Source organism: Leptonychotes weddellii, chromosome 6 (assembly GCF_054177405.1).
Source record: "Leptonychotes weddellii isolate Sample4059 chromosome 6, ASM5417740v2, whole genome shotgun sequence".
Lineage (NCBI taxonomy): Eukaryota > Metazoa > Chordata > Mammalia > Carnivora > Phocidae > Leptonychotes > Leptonychotes weddellii.
In genome coordinates, this window is record NC_138374.1 from 42,969,404 (window position 1) to 42,983,151 (window position 13,748).

The 13,748-nt window shown below is 57.9% G+C and overlaps 1 protein-coding gene across 5 annotated transcripts in view; it reads left to right on the plus strand.

Annotated features, from left to right (window-relative positions):
* The window catches only part of ZCCHC24 (zinc finger CCHC-type containing 24), a 115,238-nt gene that overhangs the window by 48,175 nt on the left and 53,315 nt on the right, over positions 1-13,748 (plus strand). Inside the window, exon 4 of one of the 5 annotated variants that reach the window (XM_006745625.3) lies at positions 6,692-10,908. The exons of the other annotated variants lie outside the window; for them this stretch is intronic. Within the exon in view, the coding sequence (XP_006745688.1) occupies positions 6,692-6,805 (114 nt within the window). The 3' untranslated portion in view covers positions 6,806-10,908. Of the gene's footprint in view, positions 1-6,691; positions 10,909-13,748 lie in introns of those variants that run through there. 5 annotated transcript variants of the gene reach the window in all.

A 13,748-nucleotide genomic window follows, 5' to 3' on the forward strand; every position in this document is an offset into this window, starting at 1 on the left:
TATGCAGAGATTAGTCTTAGTGCAGCTGGGTGCTCAAAAGTAAGGAGACCAGTGGGAAAGTCATGGCTAAAGTCCCGTGCATGCTGGGAAAAGAGCTGGCCTTGGACCTGGGTTGGACACAAAGTGTCACCGGTTGGATGCAGAAGGTGAGGGAGGGGCAGGAATCCATGAGCACAGTCACACCTGAGTGGATGGAGGTGGGCTTACTGGGGTGGGCAGCCTGGGCTGGAGGCAGGGCAGGGTGAGACCCAGGTGTCCCAGATAAAAGCAAGAGTTCTCTGATACGCATGTTACATTTGAGATGTGCCTGGAAATCTAAGTTGAGATGTCAAGAAGTTGGATTTGTTATGTTGCAGCTCATATGAGAAGTCATGGTGGCTCCTACATACTTGGGCATCATTGACCTTAAGGTATTTAGGGAGTGGATGAGATTTCCTGCAGAATGGAGACAAAGTGGAGACAAAATTCCCCAGACCATGTGTTGCAGAAGCCCAACACTGGGGAGTCAGATGGAGGAGAAGTCCATCAAGGAGGAGCACAGAGGAGCATAGAGTCCTGGGGTCAGGGCTGTGCCATCTGAGGGGACAGGTGTGGTTGGTGCAGAGATGTCAGCTATCATGGCCGTGGAAAAGTGCCCTTGGGATTTGGCACTAAGGAGGTGGTCCTCAAACTTCATGGGGCACCACTCTGGCATGGAGATCTTGTTGAACTGCATCTCGGCTCTGCGAGCCACGAAGCTGATGCCCTGCAGGTCAGGAGTGAGGGCAGAGCGGGGATGTGGGTTCACGGGACCTGCTGGCTGGGGGTGGCTGCGGAGCCATGACTGGGGAGGGAGGGGTTTGTGGGGCTGGGCTGCAGAGGGAATACCTTCACTGTCCTCTTCCTTGAGGGGCTTTGACTGTGGAGAGCAGCAGGGCGATGGGGCAGTCGCTGCGGTAAGACAGGTGGCATTGAGGCGGGTGTGATGGAGATGGGAAGGCCTGGAGCACGTTACAGGCAAATGAGGAGCCAGAAGGAAGCGAAAGTTTGATGATAGAGGCAGGGAAGGGCGATGCCTTACCGTGGGCTCGGGGGCGGGACGTGGCGGGTGGTTAGGGAGGTTGGTGGGTTTGCTGGTGCAGAGAAGAGGAGCTTCCCTTCCAAGGCTTCTGTCTTCTCAGAGAACTGGGACAGGAGGTTTTCAACTAGCCATGAGGGTGAGGAGGGGTGGGTGGCCTTGGGGAAGGACGAAGGAGGAAGTGGGCCTCCTGGAGAGATCGAGCTGCATCCCCAGCGCTGGAAGGTGTGTGAGGTCATAACTCTCACCAGCACTGCCAGCCTGGCTCTGTGACTTGCCCCAGCGGGGGTCACGGGGCAGATGCGGCCCAGAGTCTGTGGACAGCGGCACAGGGCAGAGGTTCACCTTCCGAGGGAAGAAGGCTGAAGAGTTGGTGTATTTGCAAAAGTGTGATGGTGCGTGATCCTGCGGAGCCAGGGGGTTCCTGATGGGCAGGGAGGTGGAGCGGGGGCCTGCACTGGGTGGGGCGGCACAGGGAGCAGGGTTCTGAAGAAGACCAAGTCCAGGGTGCGGCCAAGGGGACGGTGGGAGAGGTCATGTTGATGACATCGTGGGGGCACTGAGGAGCCAGGGCTGGGGCCAGTCCTCCTTGTGGAGGCTGAGTCACTGAGAAGGATGGTGGGAGCAGTGGCGGGGGGGTGGGGCAGAGGCAGGATGGAAAGGGAGGTGGGCTTTGGGGCTCTTGGGGAAGGCTCCCCTGAGGCACTGATGTTGGCTGAGCTCTGGTGGAGGGTGGAGGGGGCTGCAAGGGAGTGGCCGAGGGGGAGGGGACAGCGTGTGCAAAATGGGGAGGCCAGGGTCAGGCACAGAGCATTGGGGGTGCTGAGAGATGAAGCAGAGGTTGGAGGTGGGGTCCCAGCTGCATGGGGCTGGCTCAGAGGCTGTGGCCTGGAATTTGGTCTTTATTCTACTAGGAGCACGGGGGAGCCTTCTGAGCAGATTCTCGTGGTGGAAACATTTTGTGATTTCATGCTCCTCATGCTGGCTTCCACTGCCTCTGTTTGCAGACCCTCCCTCCCCACCCCCCCACCACCTCCGAGGGTCTCTGTGGTTCCCATCAGCCACACTGTGGTACACGGACAAATAGACTCAAAGCTGGCCATGGCGATTCGGCGGACGGGGGTCTCCGGAGTGGCAGGCCCCGGCCCACATCCTAATGGCGTCGAGGGGGAGACTGAGGCCCAGCAGTGCCAGGACAGGCCTGATGACCCAGTGGGTAGGCCCGGTGTTTTAGGAGCATGTCCAGGCTATGGGGCCAGGGGTGGGCAGTTTAAAGGAGACACGGTGTCCTGGTTCCTGATTTCCTGCCAATTCCTGAGAAGGTCTGAGACCTCAGTCCAAAAACCCCTTGCCCACCGTGTCAGACTAAGAGCACACTCCCCTTTGGGTTGCACTCTGCTCTCCCAGGGCCCCTTGGGCATGGCCAGTGCCGTTCAGCGGGATTCATGGCTTCTCTCACTGGGCGCACTTCGTCAAGGGCTCCTCAGGACCCAGATCTGAGTAGGTGCTGAAGGAGGACCAAGTTCCAGGGCTGCCAGGCCTTCCAACAGGAGAGACAGGAGCCAGTTAGCAACTGGCGCCTGGGGCAACCCTGGCCCGCATCATCCTCTGGGTGCCGTTTGCTGAGCAGCCCCTACACCCTTCCTGCGTACTGTGTGCTCAGACCCGGTGTTCTGTTCGTCCCCCTTCTACAGGGAGAACAAGCAGGGCCCTGAGAAGCCACGTGGTCTTCCCAGGGTCCTCAGGAGACAAGTGGAGTTGCACTTGCAGCTGTGTTTGGAGACAGTCTGTTGAAGTGTGGGGAGCCCAGGCCTGAGGCTAGGCAGCCATCAGTATGTGTCCCCGCTCAGCCGCACAGGCTTGGGGGTGCCGGAGCAAAGGGCTCAGTGTGCTCCCAGGGCGGGAGAGAGGAGGCAAGGCTGCAGGTGCATCCCCGTGAAGGGAGAGGGCAAGAAGGGAAAAATCGTACCAGTACTTGATACCTCTTAGCTACCCCATGCGGTCAGCTCTATTGGTTTCCCATTGTACAGAGGGAGAAACTGAGGCAAGGGGCGTAAGTGACTTACCCAAAGTCAGTAGAGAAACTGGGATTCGTGAAGAAGGATCAAGTTTGGGGCCAGAGCGGGAGGGCAGCAGGGAGGCCAGGTCATGGTGGCGGGCTGGGGAGGGGAGTCGGTAAGGCCCCATTTCCTGTGGGGGCTCAGATGTACAGGGGCTTGGGTGTGTGCTGGGGGTCTGCGAGCCTTGGTGCTTATAATGCTCACACCCTCTGCAACCCAGGCAGGGAGGCAGTGCACCCCGACGCTCAGGCTCAGCCTCTGTGTAGGTACCCAATCCAGAAGGATCTGAGAATATGCGGCTCTGCTCTTCCCCTCTCGCAGTCAGACAGCCCTATTTGTTGAGCCCTATTGCGTGCAGCCGGGAGACTAAGGCCCAGAGAAATGAGAGGGCTTGAGCAAGGCTCCTCGGCCTGGCGATGTTAAGGGGGCCTAGGACCCAGTTTCCCACCGCCTAGCCCTTCTAGTCTCCTCTCCTGGACTCCGCGTGCTTCTCTCCTGGCCTTTCTCCCTCAGGGAGATTACAGGCTGGGTGGGGAGGGGGGTGCCCCCACCCTACTCCCCAGCAATCAGGGGCCTTTGAAGAGCTGAGAGGAGGACTTGGAGTCCCCGCCCCCTAGCCCCCCGTGGTGGAGAGGGGCTGCTTTATTTCTCCTGCTCCAACCCCCCCCCCCCCACCGAGCTCTGACCTGTGCTGCATCCATCCCCTGAGAACCCTCCACTTTCCCTCTCCTCCCTCCCCTGCCACATCTGTTTCCCGTCAGGCTCCAGCTGCAGCCCCTGCCCCCCAGGAGAAGAAAACACTGAAGGGCTCTGCCTCCCTGCTGGGGGTGGGGACGGCCCTGGGGTGATCTATCCCAGCAGCTGGATGTTTTCCTTCGGTGGAGGGGAGTCGTCCTGACGGCCTCCCCTAGCTCCTCCACTTAGCGGAGCCCAGACCCGTGGAGGGCAAGGGCACGGATGGGGTCACGGCCAAGGAGGAGGGATGGTGAAGATATTGCAGGGGCATTTCCCCGGGGACTCAGCTAGCTCCCTGCCCCTAGCCTGCCCCCAGCCCTCCATAATACTAACGATAGTAGTGATAATACATGCTATTAATACTGGCCAGCACTTTGCATGTATGATCTTATTTACTCTTCACAAACACCTTATCAAGTAGGTACTCTTAGTAACCCCATTTTATAGAAGAGAAAATTGAGGCACAGAGAGGTTAAGTAACTTCTAGAGGTCACACAGCCATTATTAAGTCTTACAGAGCACTTGAAGGCTAGTAAGTGCTTTAAGACAGTCGTCTCAGTTCCTGGTCTCTCCATCACGCACACAGTATATGTTACTAAGCTCCCACCCAGGTTACCGAAGGGTGCGTTGAGGTTCTAGAGGAGAAAGCTCTTACCCGGCAGCCCTGGGTAGATAGGTGAAACTGCAGGCCCTTGGGCAAGACCCTTACTGTCTTGGAGCCTCGGTTTCCTTGTCTGTAAAAAATGAGGATAGTAATACGCCCCTCGCAGCGAGGTTGTCAGGTTAGGTGGTAGGGTTTGCGTGGCAGTGCTTTGTGGGGTGTAAACCATGGGGGGCAGGGGTGGTGTGGGGCCTGCCGACTCTGGTCTCTGTGGCCCCACCTGGAAGACAGGTTCAGGGAGGCGCCCTGGCCGGCATGGAGAGCTGGAAACCAGGCCAAGTTTGATCTGGGGGAGGGGAGACTTGAGGGTCGCCTCTCTCAGACCTATGGGAGTGTGTGGCCCCTGTGTGGCGGTGATAATGAGAGTGGAGGGATGGGGAGCCAGATTTCAGCTCCAGGTCAGGAAGCCCTTCTTACAGCCAGGCTGCTCGGCCGCCAGGGAGCTCCCCAGCCCCAGCTTGCAGGCCGTGCCCATGGGTTGTTGTTGGTCTTCCTGAGATGTCTGGGAGAGCAGGTCAGGGGGTCTTCCTGGGCCTTCCAGCTTGAAATCACCGCCTCAGTGCCCCTTTCCTTGGTGGTGCGCCCCCCCCATCAGTAATCATAACAAGCTATATGAAGAGCTTTTGTCTGCTCTGCTCTTTCTTTCCATTGAGTTGTAACAAGGACCCCACAAGAAAAGTGTTGCCAACGCCCCCTCTTACAGATGGGAAGATGGAGGATCGGAGGGACCAGGTGGCTTGTCCAAGGTCGCACAGCTTGTACGTAGTTCAAGCTAAACTCTTCCTCCTCTCCCCTGGCCAGGAAAGCGGTCATCTTAAAGCCCCTTGGACAAGGCCAAGGCTCCTGTCCTTTTCGCACACCTTCTCTGCGTGGCTTCAGGCTTGAAAGCACAGAGATGGGTTTTATGACCCTTGGATCAGAGCCCTGCCCTTCCACTGTTTCCGTGCTCACCTCCTGGAGCCCTGTGGCTCTTCCATTTCGCAGACTGCTCTCAGTGTCCGCTTCGGGCTGGGTATTGCTTGAGGGGCCAGAAAAGCCAGGTACTGCTTTTGGGAGGTTTGCAGTCTGCCCGCAGCTTCCCTCCAGGACCATCCCTGGTCACGGCCATTGACATCAAGGTTCCGTGACCCCACAGCAGCCTTTGCTTCCTGACCCCTCTCCTCAGCATGTGCGTCCCAGCTGTCACCGACCAGCTTCCTTTGAGTCCCCGCGATCCAGGCAGGGGACCCTTCTGCAGGTGGGCGTTCTGGGCTGGGGGCTTCGCCTGCCAGCCAAGAAACTCTGTGCCTCAGGAGGTGTGCCTGATAGCCTCCATAAATTTTCCAGGGGAACAAGTCTCTGCTGGCTTTTGCGAGCCAGGATGGGAGGGAAAGAGGGAGCAGGAAGCTCCTTATGTTGCAGCAGTGCTCTTTCCTGCATGCCTCACGCTGCTTAGTTTACAAACATCTCGACATCCGATTCTTCCCACGGCCCCACAACCGATGTGCAATGATGACCCACTTTCCAGATGCGGAAACTGAGGCCCCCTGAGCTCACATAGTGCGTGAGTAGCATCGCAGGTCTGGCAAGCCACCTCCCTTCTCTGGGCCTCCGTTTCCCTGTTGGGACACGTGGAGTTCTGCTCCTTTGGCCACTCAACGGACAGGGCGAGGACTGTGCCAGGCCCTGGGGCGAGGGGCACTGGCTGCTAACCTCACCGAGCCGAGGGCTCATTTACCCCAAGCCCGAAGCACAGCAGTGACAGGTAGCCTGGGAAGAAGCCCCGGGTGTGCTGGAGGTCAGGAGATGTGGGCTTGGGTCCTCCTCGCTCTGGGCCTCGCTGCCCTCATCCGGGTAATGTCCGTGCACCACCGTCTTGCCTGGGTCCCGGGCTTTTGTGAACTTCGGGGGTGACCGCTCCGACAGTCCTGGGGGAGGGCAAAGTGGCGTCCAGACCGTGCGGGTCCAGGAGCCCCAGCCCCGGGCCGCGCACCGGCCACAGGCAAGGGGCAGGAAGGGCCCCCGGCCCCTAGGGAAACAACCTCGGTGACTCCAGGCTCTCTCTCCGGGCACCCCCACCCCTGCCTGTCTGTCTGTCTGTCTCGTGCTCTCTCTGTGCCTCTCTCTGCATCTGTCTCACTCTCCCTGCTTCTCTCTGTGTTTCTGTCTTTCTCTCCACTCCCCCCTTCCTCTCTGCAGAGACCCCTGGAGAAGCCCGATGGCCTGGACGTGTCCGACCAGAGCAAGGAGCACCCTCAGCACCTCTGCGAGAAGTGCAAGGTCCTGGGCTACTACTGTCGCCGGGTGCAGTGAGCCGGCCCCGCCGCCGCAGGAGACGCCCCTCCCTGTCCGCCCGCCTTGCCGCGTGTCCTTGTGTGCGTGGGCGCAGCCTCGCGGCCTGACGCGCCGGGCAGGGGTGTCTTACGCTCTCGTCTCGTGTGTGCTGACAGTGTTACGGACGCGGCCGCCCCCACGGAACACCGGCTCTCTGGGGCTCTCTCCAGGTGGGCCTGGGGTCTGTGTGCAGGAGACGGAGTGAGCAGAGGTCAGCACCCAGGACCCCATAAAGCCCTTGGTGTCCCCTGCCGGCGGTCTTCCTCTGAGACTCCCTTTGGGGTGAGCAGCCTTGTATTGGCCACAAGTGCACTAAATGTACTGTGAATCCCAAAGCCTGCAGGGGACTGTCTCCCCAAGACTAGCCAGGCCTCCTTCTCTACCCAGAACCTTCCAGTTTGCCCTGTGTGCAAAGCCACTCTCAGAGAGCCCTATGTTTCTGTCCTGTCTGAGTCAGCAATCCTGGCGAGCTGACATTTGTTCTATTAGCTGCTGGGGAGTGGGCATCTCTGCCCCCTGCCCACCATGAGCCCCGAACCCCACTGCCTGTGACATCATTAACATTGCACACCCTAGACCCAGAGGTCAGGGACAGGGAGGCGCTGAATGTTGGACAGGGTTCCACGGTGTGACCTGGGGCCCATCAGACAATGCCTTCCCCCGCCCCACACCACACACTTCTCCCGCTTGGGATTGGATTGTGTCAGGCCCCTTCCCTACCCTTCTCCTTCACCCCCACCCATGCTGGGGTCTACCCCCTGATCGAGGCCGTAGGGCCCGGCGGGGAAGGCCCTCGGGCAGGACGGACACAGGCCTGGTGGTCTGGAGACCTAGGTTCTCGTGCCGGCCCTGCTGCTCACACACTACGAGGCCTCGGGAAGGACTTCTCATCTCCGGCCCTCAGGGCACCCACGGGTTAAGTGAGAGAGGGGCTCCGGGGCACACAGGCTCATTTCAGTTCTGGTGTTGTGGGGTTCACGTGGAGCTTTATCTGGAGAGGCCCACCGAGTACCACACTGTGCACGGTCACCCGTCAGTCACTTAGGATAGAGCTGAGGGATGCCGGTCCTCCCCCCGTCATCGCCTGTAACCCCTGCCCTGCCTGATGTCCCCACCCCACCCCTGCAAAAATGAGGGAGAAGGATCCCCCCCTCACACAGGGCAACCCCGATGTAAGCTACAGAACCTCTCGTTTATAAAATGGGGACAATGATTTCCTACCTCCCAAGGGAGCAGGGAGGCCTCTGGGCAAGTCACATTGGTCAGGGAGACCGCTGCCCTGGCTGGCGGGAGGGATCACGCTCGCCTCTCTCCTCTCTCCCCTGTGAGAAGCCCTATTTTTACTGTCCCATCATCCCTCCTTTCTCCCAGGGAGAGGGAGAGAGCCGGCTGGCAGGACTGGATCACTTGATTTTGCCCTAACATTATGCCTCTGTGGAAAAAAAAAAATCAGACCATGAAATGGACCTGAAATTCAGTGTTTACCATGGCTCAAGGTCACCCAACTGGGGCCCGGTCGCCTTTTGTTTTCAAATGAAAATGCTGTGTACAACTGAGGAGTTACAGAGAAGTGATAACCAGGGGTCCAGGGAGCAAGTTGAAGAAATGGCATGAGTGCGTTTGCGGCCTGGGGGAGGAGGGGTGCTGCAGGGGAGATGTCGGGGGGCTGTGCCCTCTGAGCACTTAACAAGAGGGTATTTGCTCCAGCCTGAGCCCCGTGGCCACCTCCCTGCTGCCCACAGGGGCAGAGTGCCCAGCAACCAACTGTGAACACCCTCGCCTCCCACTGACAATGCCACTGAGGAATCCCAGCCGTTCCCTGTCTTCTCCGTGGCGGCAAGGTGAGCTGGAGTCGTCCTGGCCCAAGGCTCTCTGTCCCTAGGCAGAAGGCTGTTACTGTCATCTTAGCGCACTGCGGAAGGTAGTGTCCGCAGTGGTGGGCGGTGTGCTGGTCTCTGCCGCGAGCACCGGGACCCAACCCTTCCAGGGACCTGGCCCCAGAGGGGGACCTTGGCCCCAGGAGGCCCGGAGCCTGCCAACCGTGCTGCGGTGGTGGGGGCAGCCCACACCCTAAAAAGAATGCAGGCTCCAGAATGCTAGAGGCCAGAGCCTTCCCCGGGCCAGTAGGAAATGGGATATCACCCCAAAGTGACCTTGTCAGTAGGCCTGTCCAGCTGGTAGCTGCCGGCCCCCCCATCTGTGCAGAGCTGGCCGACGTGGGGGCTGGGCCCTCCTGCCCGAGGCAGCCCCTCCACACTCCCCACCCCTGCATGGCTCTGTCTGGCTGAACATGGGAGCTCTCTGTGGGCAGCAGGAAGCGATGCTGTCCAGGCCGGGTACCGCGAGGATTAAGTGCTCAGAGGGCCCGAGAGCCCAGGAAACAAGAAAGTGTGTGGTTTGTATGTTCAAAAGGGACAATCGCCTGCAGTCAGTAGATCTAGTGATCTAGTTGAGAGATAACAGTGTTTAACCCATATGAAGTATTCGATAGTTCTACTTGTGAATTTGTATTTATTTTGAGTTATACTTGACACAGAATTCCTTTTTTTTTTTTTTAAGAAAAATACTATGTGTGTATTTTGAAAAAAAATCATAGATGTTAAAATTTCTTCTGGTTACCAATTTTTCTCACGACACTGAATTTGTTACCTTCTCCCAAAAAAAATCTTCACAGTGATCTTTGTCTGTATATATTTGAGGGCCTTTTTTTTTTAAAAAAAGAAAAAAGAAAAATATAATTGCTCGATTTTTGAGATTAAAAAAAACAAAGGCATTTTCAAAACTTCGGAGCTTTCAGGAGGGCACTAGAATATCAAATGAAGATTTCTGGACATATTTTTGCAAACCTTCTGGTTGAGCTGCAAGAAAATATTTATGGTGAGAACTCTCTTTTTTCCTGTTGTTGGGTTTTTTTTTGTTTTGTTTTGTTTTTGGTTTGATTTTTTACTATGCTTTGATCTGTAAAAAGTATGCAACTGAACTACATTAAGAAGGAAATATTGTCTACATAGAATATTATATGAAGTTGGTACATAATTCTGAGGAGGAAAAAAAAAATCTTTGCAATTCTTTAAGCCATATTGTTGTTATTCTGTGTTGTTTTCCTTGGATGAAAATATCAGTATTAAGTAGCCAAGCATATTATTCAAGTGCTTAGACTTATTAATATGTTCGTGTCCTGTATTTATACATATGTGTATTTTGGAAAGTATTGCTTTTTTTTAAGGGAAGCTATGATTAGATACGTAGCCAGAAAGGGAATAGTGACCCCTTTGATCCTCTTCAGCTGAGGGTAACGAACACAGCATTGTATTCCATTCTCTTGCACCTTCTTGTTCTTATCTTGTTATTATGGTTATTAACTTTGTCGGGGGGCAGGGTGTGGGCCAGAGGAGGAAGGGGCCTCGCAGTATTACGCAGCCAGCCTAGGATGACTAACCAGCCCCGCCACGGTTGGTCAGCTCCAGAGATGGCCTCCTTGGCCTGGTGGAGGGCTCGGGTCAGCCGGGCCCAGGACGGAAGAGGAAATGGGAGGCAGACTTCTCCGTGCCCCTCTTTGGGGCTTGGCCATCTGAGCCTCGCCTCTGAGCCCCATGCTCTTTGAACTAGGATGTGCCAACCAGAGCCCTTACACCTGCCCTCCAACATCTAATAGAGTTGAATCTACTCTAAGTGAATATTTAATCCAACATCACTACATTGTAGCCCAGTGCAACAACTAATCCTAAAGTTTGGGAGGCGTTCCAGCTTTCAGGGAGGTGGCTGAGCCGTCCCCCAAGGGCTGGTGGCAGAAGGGCCCATCGCCGTCTGTCGCCAACCTCGTCGTCGGATCTCCTCCGTTCCCGTGTGGTGACCCTGTCCGTGTCTGTATCTGTTAATACGTGTGTGTCCAGCTGAAAAGACAAACAGAACCCGTGGGCCCAGCTCGGAGGGTGCATGGAGAAGGCTCCCGACCTCTCCGAAGGGCTGCCCTCGGGATGGCATTCCGCTGTGTGCCTTATTCCTGGAAAATCTGTATACAGCTTGCCTATAGCAATATAGCCTTCTCATGCTGTATTAAAAGAACTTTTAAAAGCAAGAAAGGCTCATGGGTTTCCTTGTTTACACAGAGCATCAGTGGGGAGCTGGACATCTTCACAGATTCATGAGGCCAAGTGGGGTGAGAAGGACTTCGAGCTGCCTTTCTCCTGTCCCGGGTCTGGGTCATCCAGTCCTTGCCCTGCCTCCACGCCATTGATTTTGCCTGCTCCCAGCCCCTCTGCCCCCAAGTGGACACTCTCTCCAGAGTCAGGGCCCTCCCCAACTCGGGCCCCAGACTGGGCGAGATTGTCAGCACATTAGGTCACACGTTAGCTCAGCAGTGGGACTCCCGGGTGACCATATATAGGAGTGAATCTTCCTTGGAGGCAGCAGCCCTGGGCCCCACCGCCGTGGCCACACTTGGCCCTCCTGCCAAGTCCAAGATTTGGGCCTCAGACCCCGGGCATCACACAATGAGCAATCAGAAGTGTCCAGGCCTCCTGGGAAGTCCCCAGGAGAGGGAACAGAGGATCTCTCTCTTCTTAATGAGCCAGGATGAGGCCAGGCTGTCACAAGGTGGGGCTCTAGCTGAGAGCCACAGACAGGAAGTCATGGATCTCAAGAAGCCACCCACACATGGGGCCCCTTGGCCCGGGGCCAGTGCTCTGGTCACTCTCAATCCTGCTGTTCACTGGAATCACGATGGGAGCTGTGGTCCCACCCCAGAGATTCTCGAGAACTTGGCCTGTGTCCTCAGGTCTTTAAAGCCCCCAGAGAAGTCCAATGTACAGTGTCGAGAAATGTCAGGCTTTGAAACGGTCCCTCATGATCCTGTGGGGCCAGTGGCGATGTCAGGGTCGGGGAAGCCGGTGGGCAGAGGTTCTGACCACACTGGCGGGGCACCCCATCCTCAGCTCCGGCCAGTTACTGCTATCTAAGAAAATACTGCTTAGATGGGGGTGGGGATGTCCTGGAAATCCAGGTGGTTATGTGAAATTTTCCAACTTTAAATTCGGCAACTAGCCTACTAAAGTTGTAAATAGTATATAGGTCAAACCATGTGTCTGTGGGCCAGCCCTTGCCTCCAGACTGCAGCCTCTGAGACAGAGCAGAGAAAAAAATGTGGATCTTTGGGATCGGGGGCCACAGTGGGGGAGGGGCGGGGAACAGGCAGGAGCAGAGTATGACTTCAGAAGCAGGGAGTGCGCCCCCTGTGTTATTTGGAGTGTCCAGTGACTCCCAGAAGCCACCAAGCCCTTCCCTGCCTGCCGGCACATTCACCCCCAGATGCCTGCCTTCATGGTGAGTGATGCGGTCGATAGGGCCAGAGTCAACCTGAACTCAGAACCAGAGCCAAGCAGGTGAGTGGAGAAGGGGACCAACCCCAGCACGGTAGGAGGAAGCGGGGATCACCTCCTCGGAGTGCCTGTTTGGCAGCCCAGGAGGGGGCGCCCTCCCCAGGAGGGATCTGCACAGATCCGGGGACCGGAGCCCTGCTCTGTCAGAGTGTCCCTGTGCACACAGCCCTGCTGCCCCTGGCCGTGCGAGGCTGAGCCTTGCCTCCGCCTCTCTCTGAGCCCCGGCCTCCCCAGGGATAGTGTGCAGATCAGACAGGTCAGATGGCCTTGTAAGCACCAGGCCCAGTGCCTGGCTTGGCACCCGGGGGTTCCCCAGGGACGTGGCTCCGTTGCTCCCATTGTCCGTGACTCAGGCAGCAACACCTTGCCAGAGAGCACACAGGAAGTCAGAGGGGCAGCCAAGCCTCCCCCCGCCGAGGGCCCCGCAGGCGCTCACTGGGCACCCACTGTGCGCGGGGGCAGAGGCCGCAGGGTTAACATTCGGTTATCCGCCCTGGTGTGTCAGTGTGCTTGCGCCCATGTGTGTGTTTGGTTTTGTTTTCCGTGGAAAGAAAACAAACCCAAGGCAAACACAGCTTGCATTTCGCCATCTCCCGGAGCTGTGCAAACCAGTAATTCCCCTGGACAGGAAGGGTTTCCGGTCAGGCAGCTGGCTGCGAGGCCCCGGAGAGAGCAGAGTCCACCTCGGAAAGGGGTGTCAGGGCACCAGAGGGGACAGCCCCGCGCTGGGCCTGCCCCTGCCTCCCTGGGAGCCCGACACCGGCTCGCACCCCTCACATTTCTGACGGGCCCACGTCGAGGCCCCCAGAGGAAGGCTTGCCCGGGCTCGCCCAGCGGGCAGGTGGCAGCGGCGGGGTTTGAGCCCCGAGTTCTCAGGCCCCGTGCAGGGGTGCGGAGGCAGCACTGGGGCTGGGCCCAGGCCTTGGCGCACGGAGCCCCCTCGGTGCCTGCTCTAGACACAGGGAGGGAGGCCAAGGCCACAGCGCTCGACCCCCGCGCCTTTCCCGTCTCAGCACCAGCGCCCACTGGGGGCCCTAGGGCCCCTCGTGGGACCTAGACAAGGCCCCTAGCACCCTTCTCAGAGTGTGTGACGCGGGCAATAGTGCCACCCTGGCAGGCCGCGGCGGACACGCTCTGTGGCGGCCACTTCTCGTCCCCCGGGCCCGCGCTGTGACTCCTCACACCGGGAGGCTGGGCCACGCCGCCATCCAGCCGCAGGCCCGTGTCTTCTCTGGCCCCACGGGTGCCCCGAACGGCCCCGGCAGGAGCCAGGGCAGAGAACAGTATGCCAATATGGCAGGTAGAGAAACGGAGGCCCGGGGGGGGGAGAGGGGGCTATGATGCCCCAAACTGACAAGTGGGGTGCCCTGCTGCGCCCTCTGACCTCCACACTCGGTGCAGTTTCTGATCCTGATGGGAGACTCCCCGTGGACTCCCTTGTGGCCAGGTCTGGTGCCCTGAGCTGTGGCTGGGCCCCGCAATGAGCTGGGAGTCAGGCCCCCGCCTGCCCTCAGACACCCTGACCCCTCTCCCCTTGGCCTGGG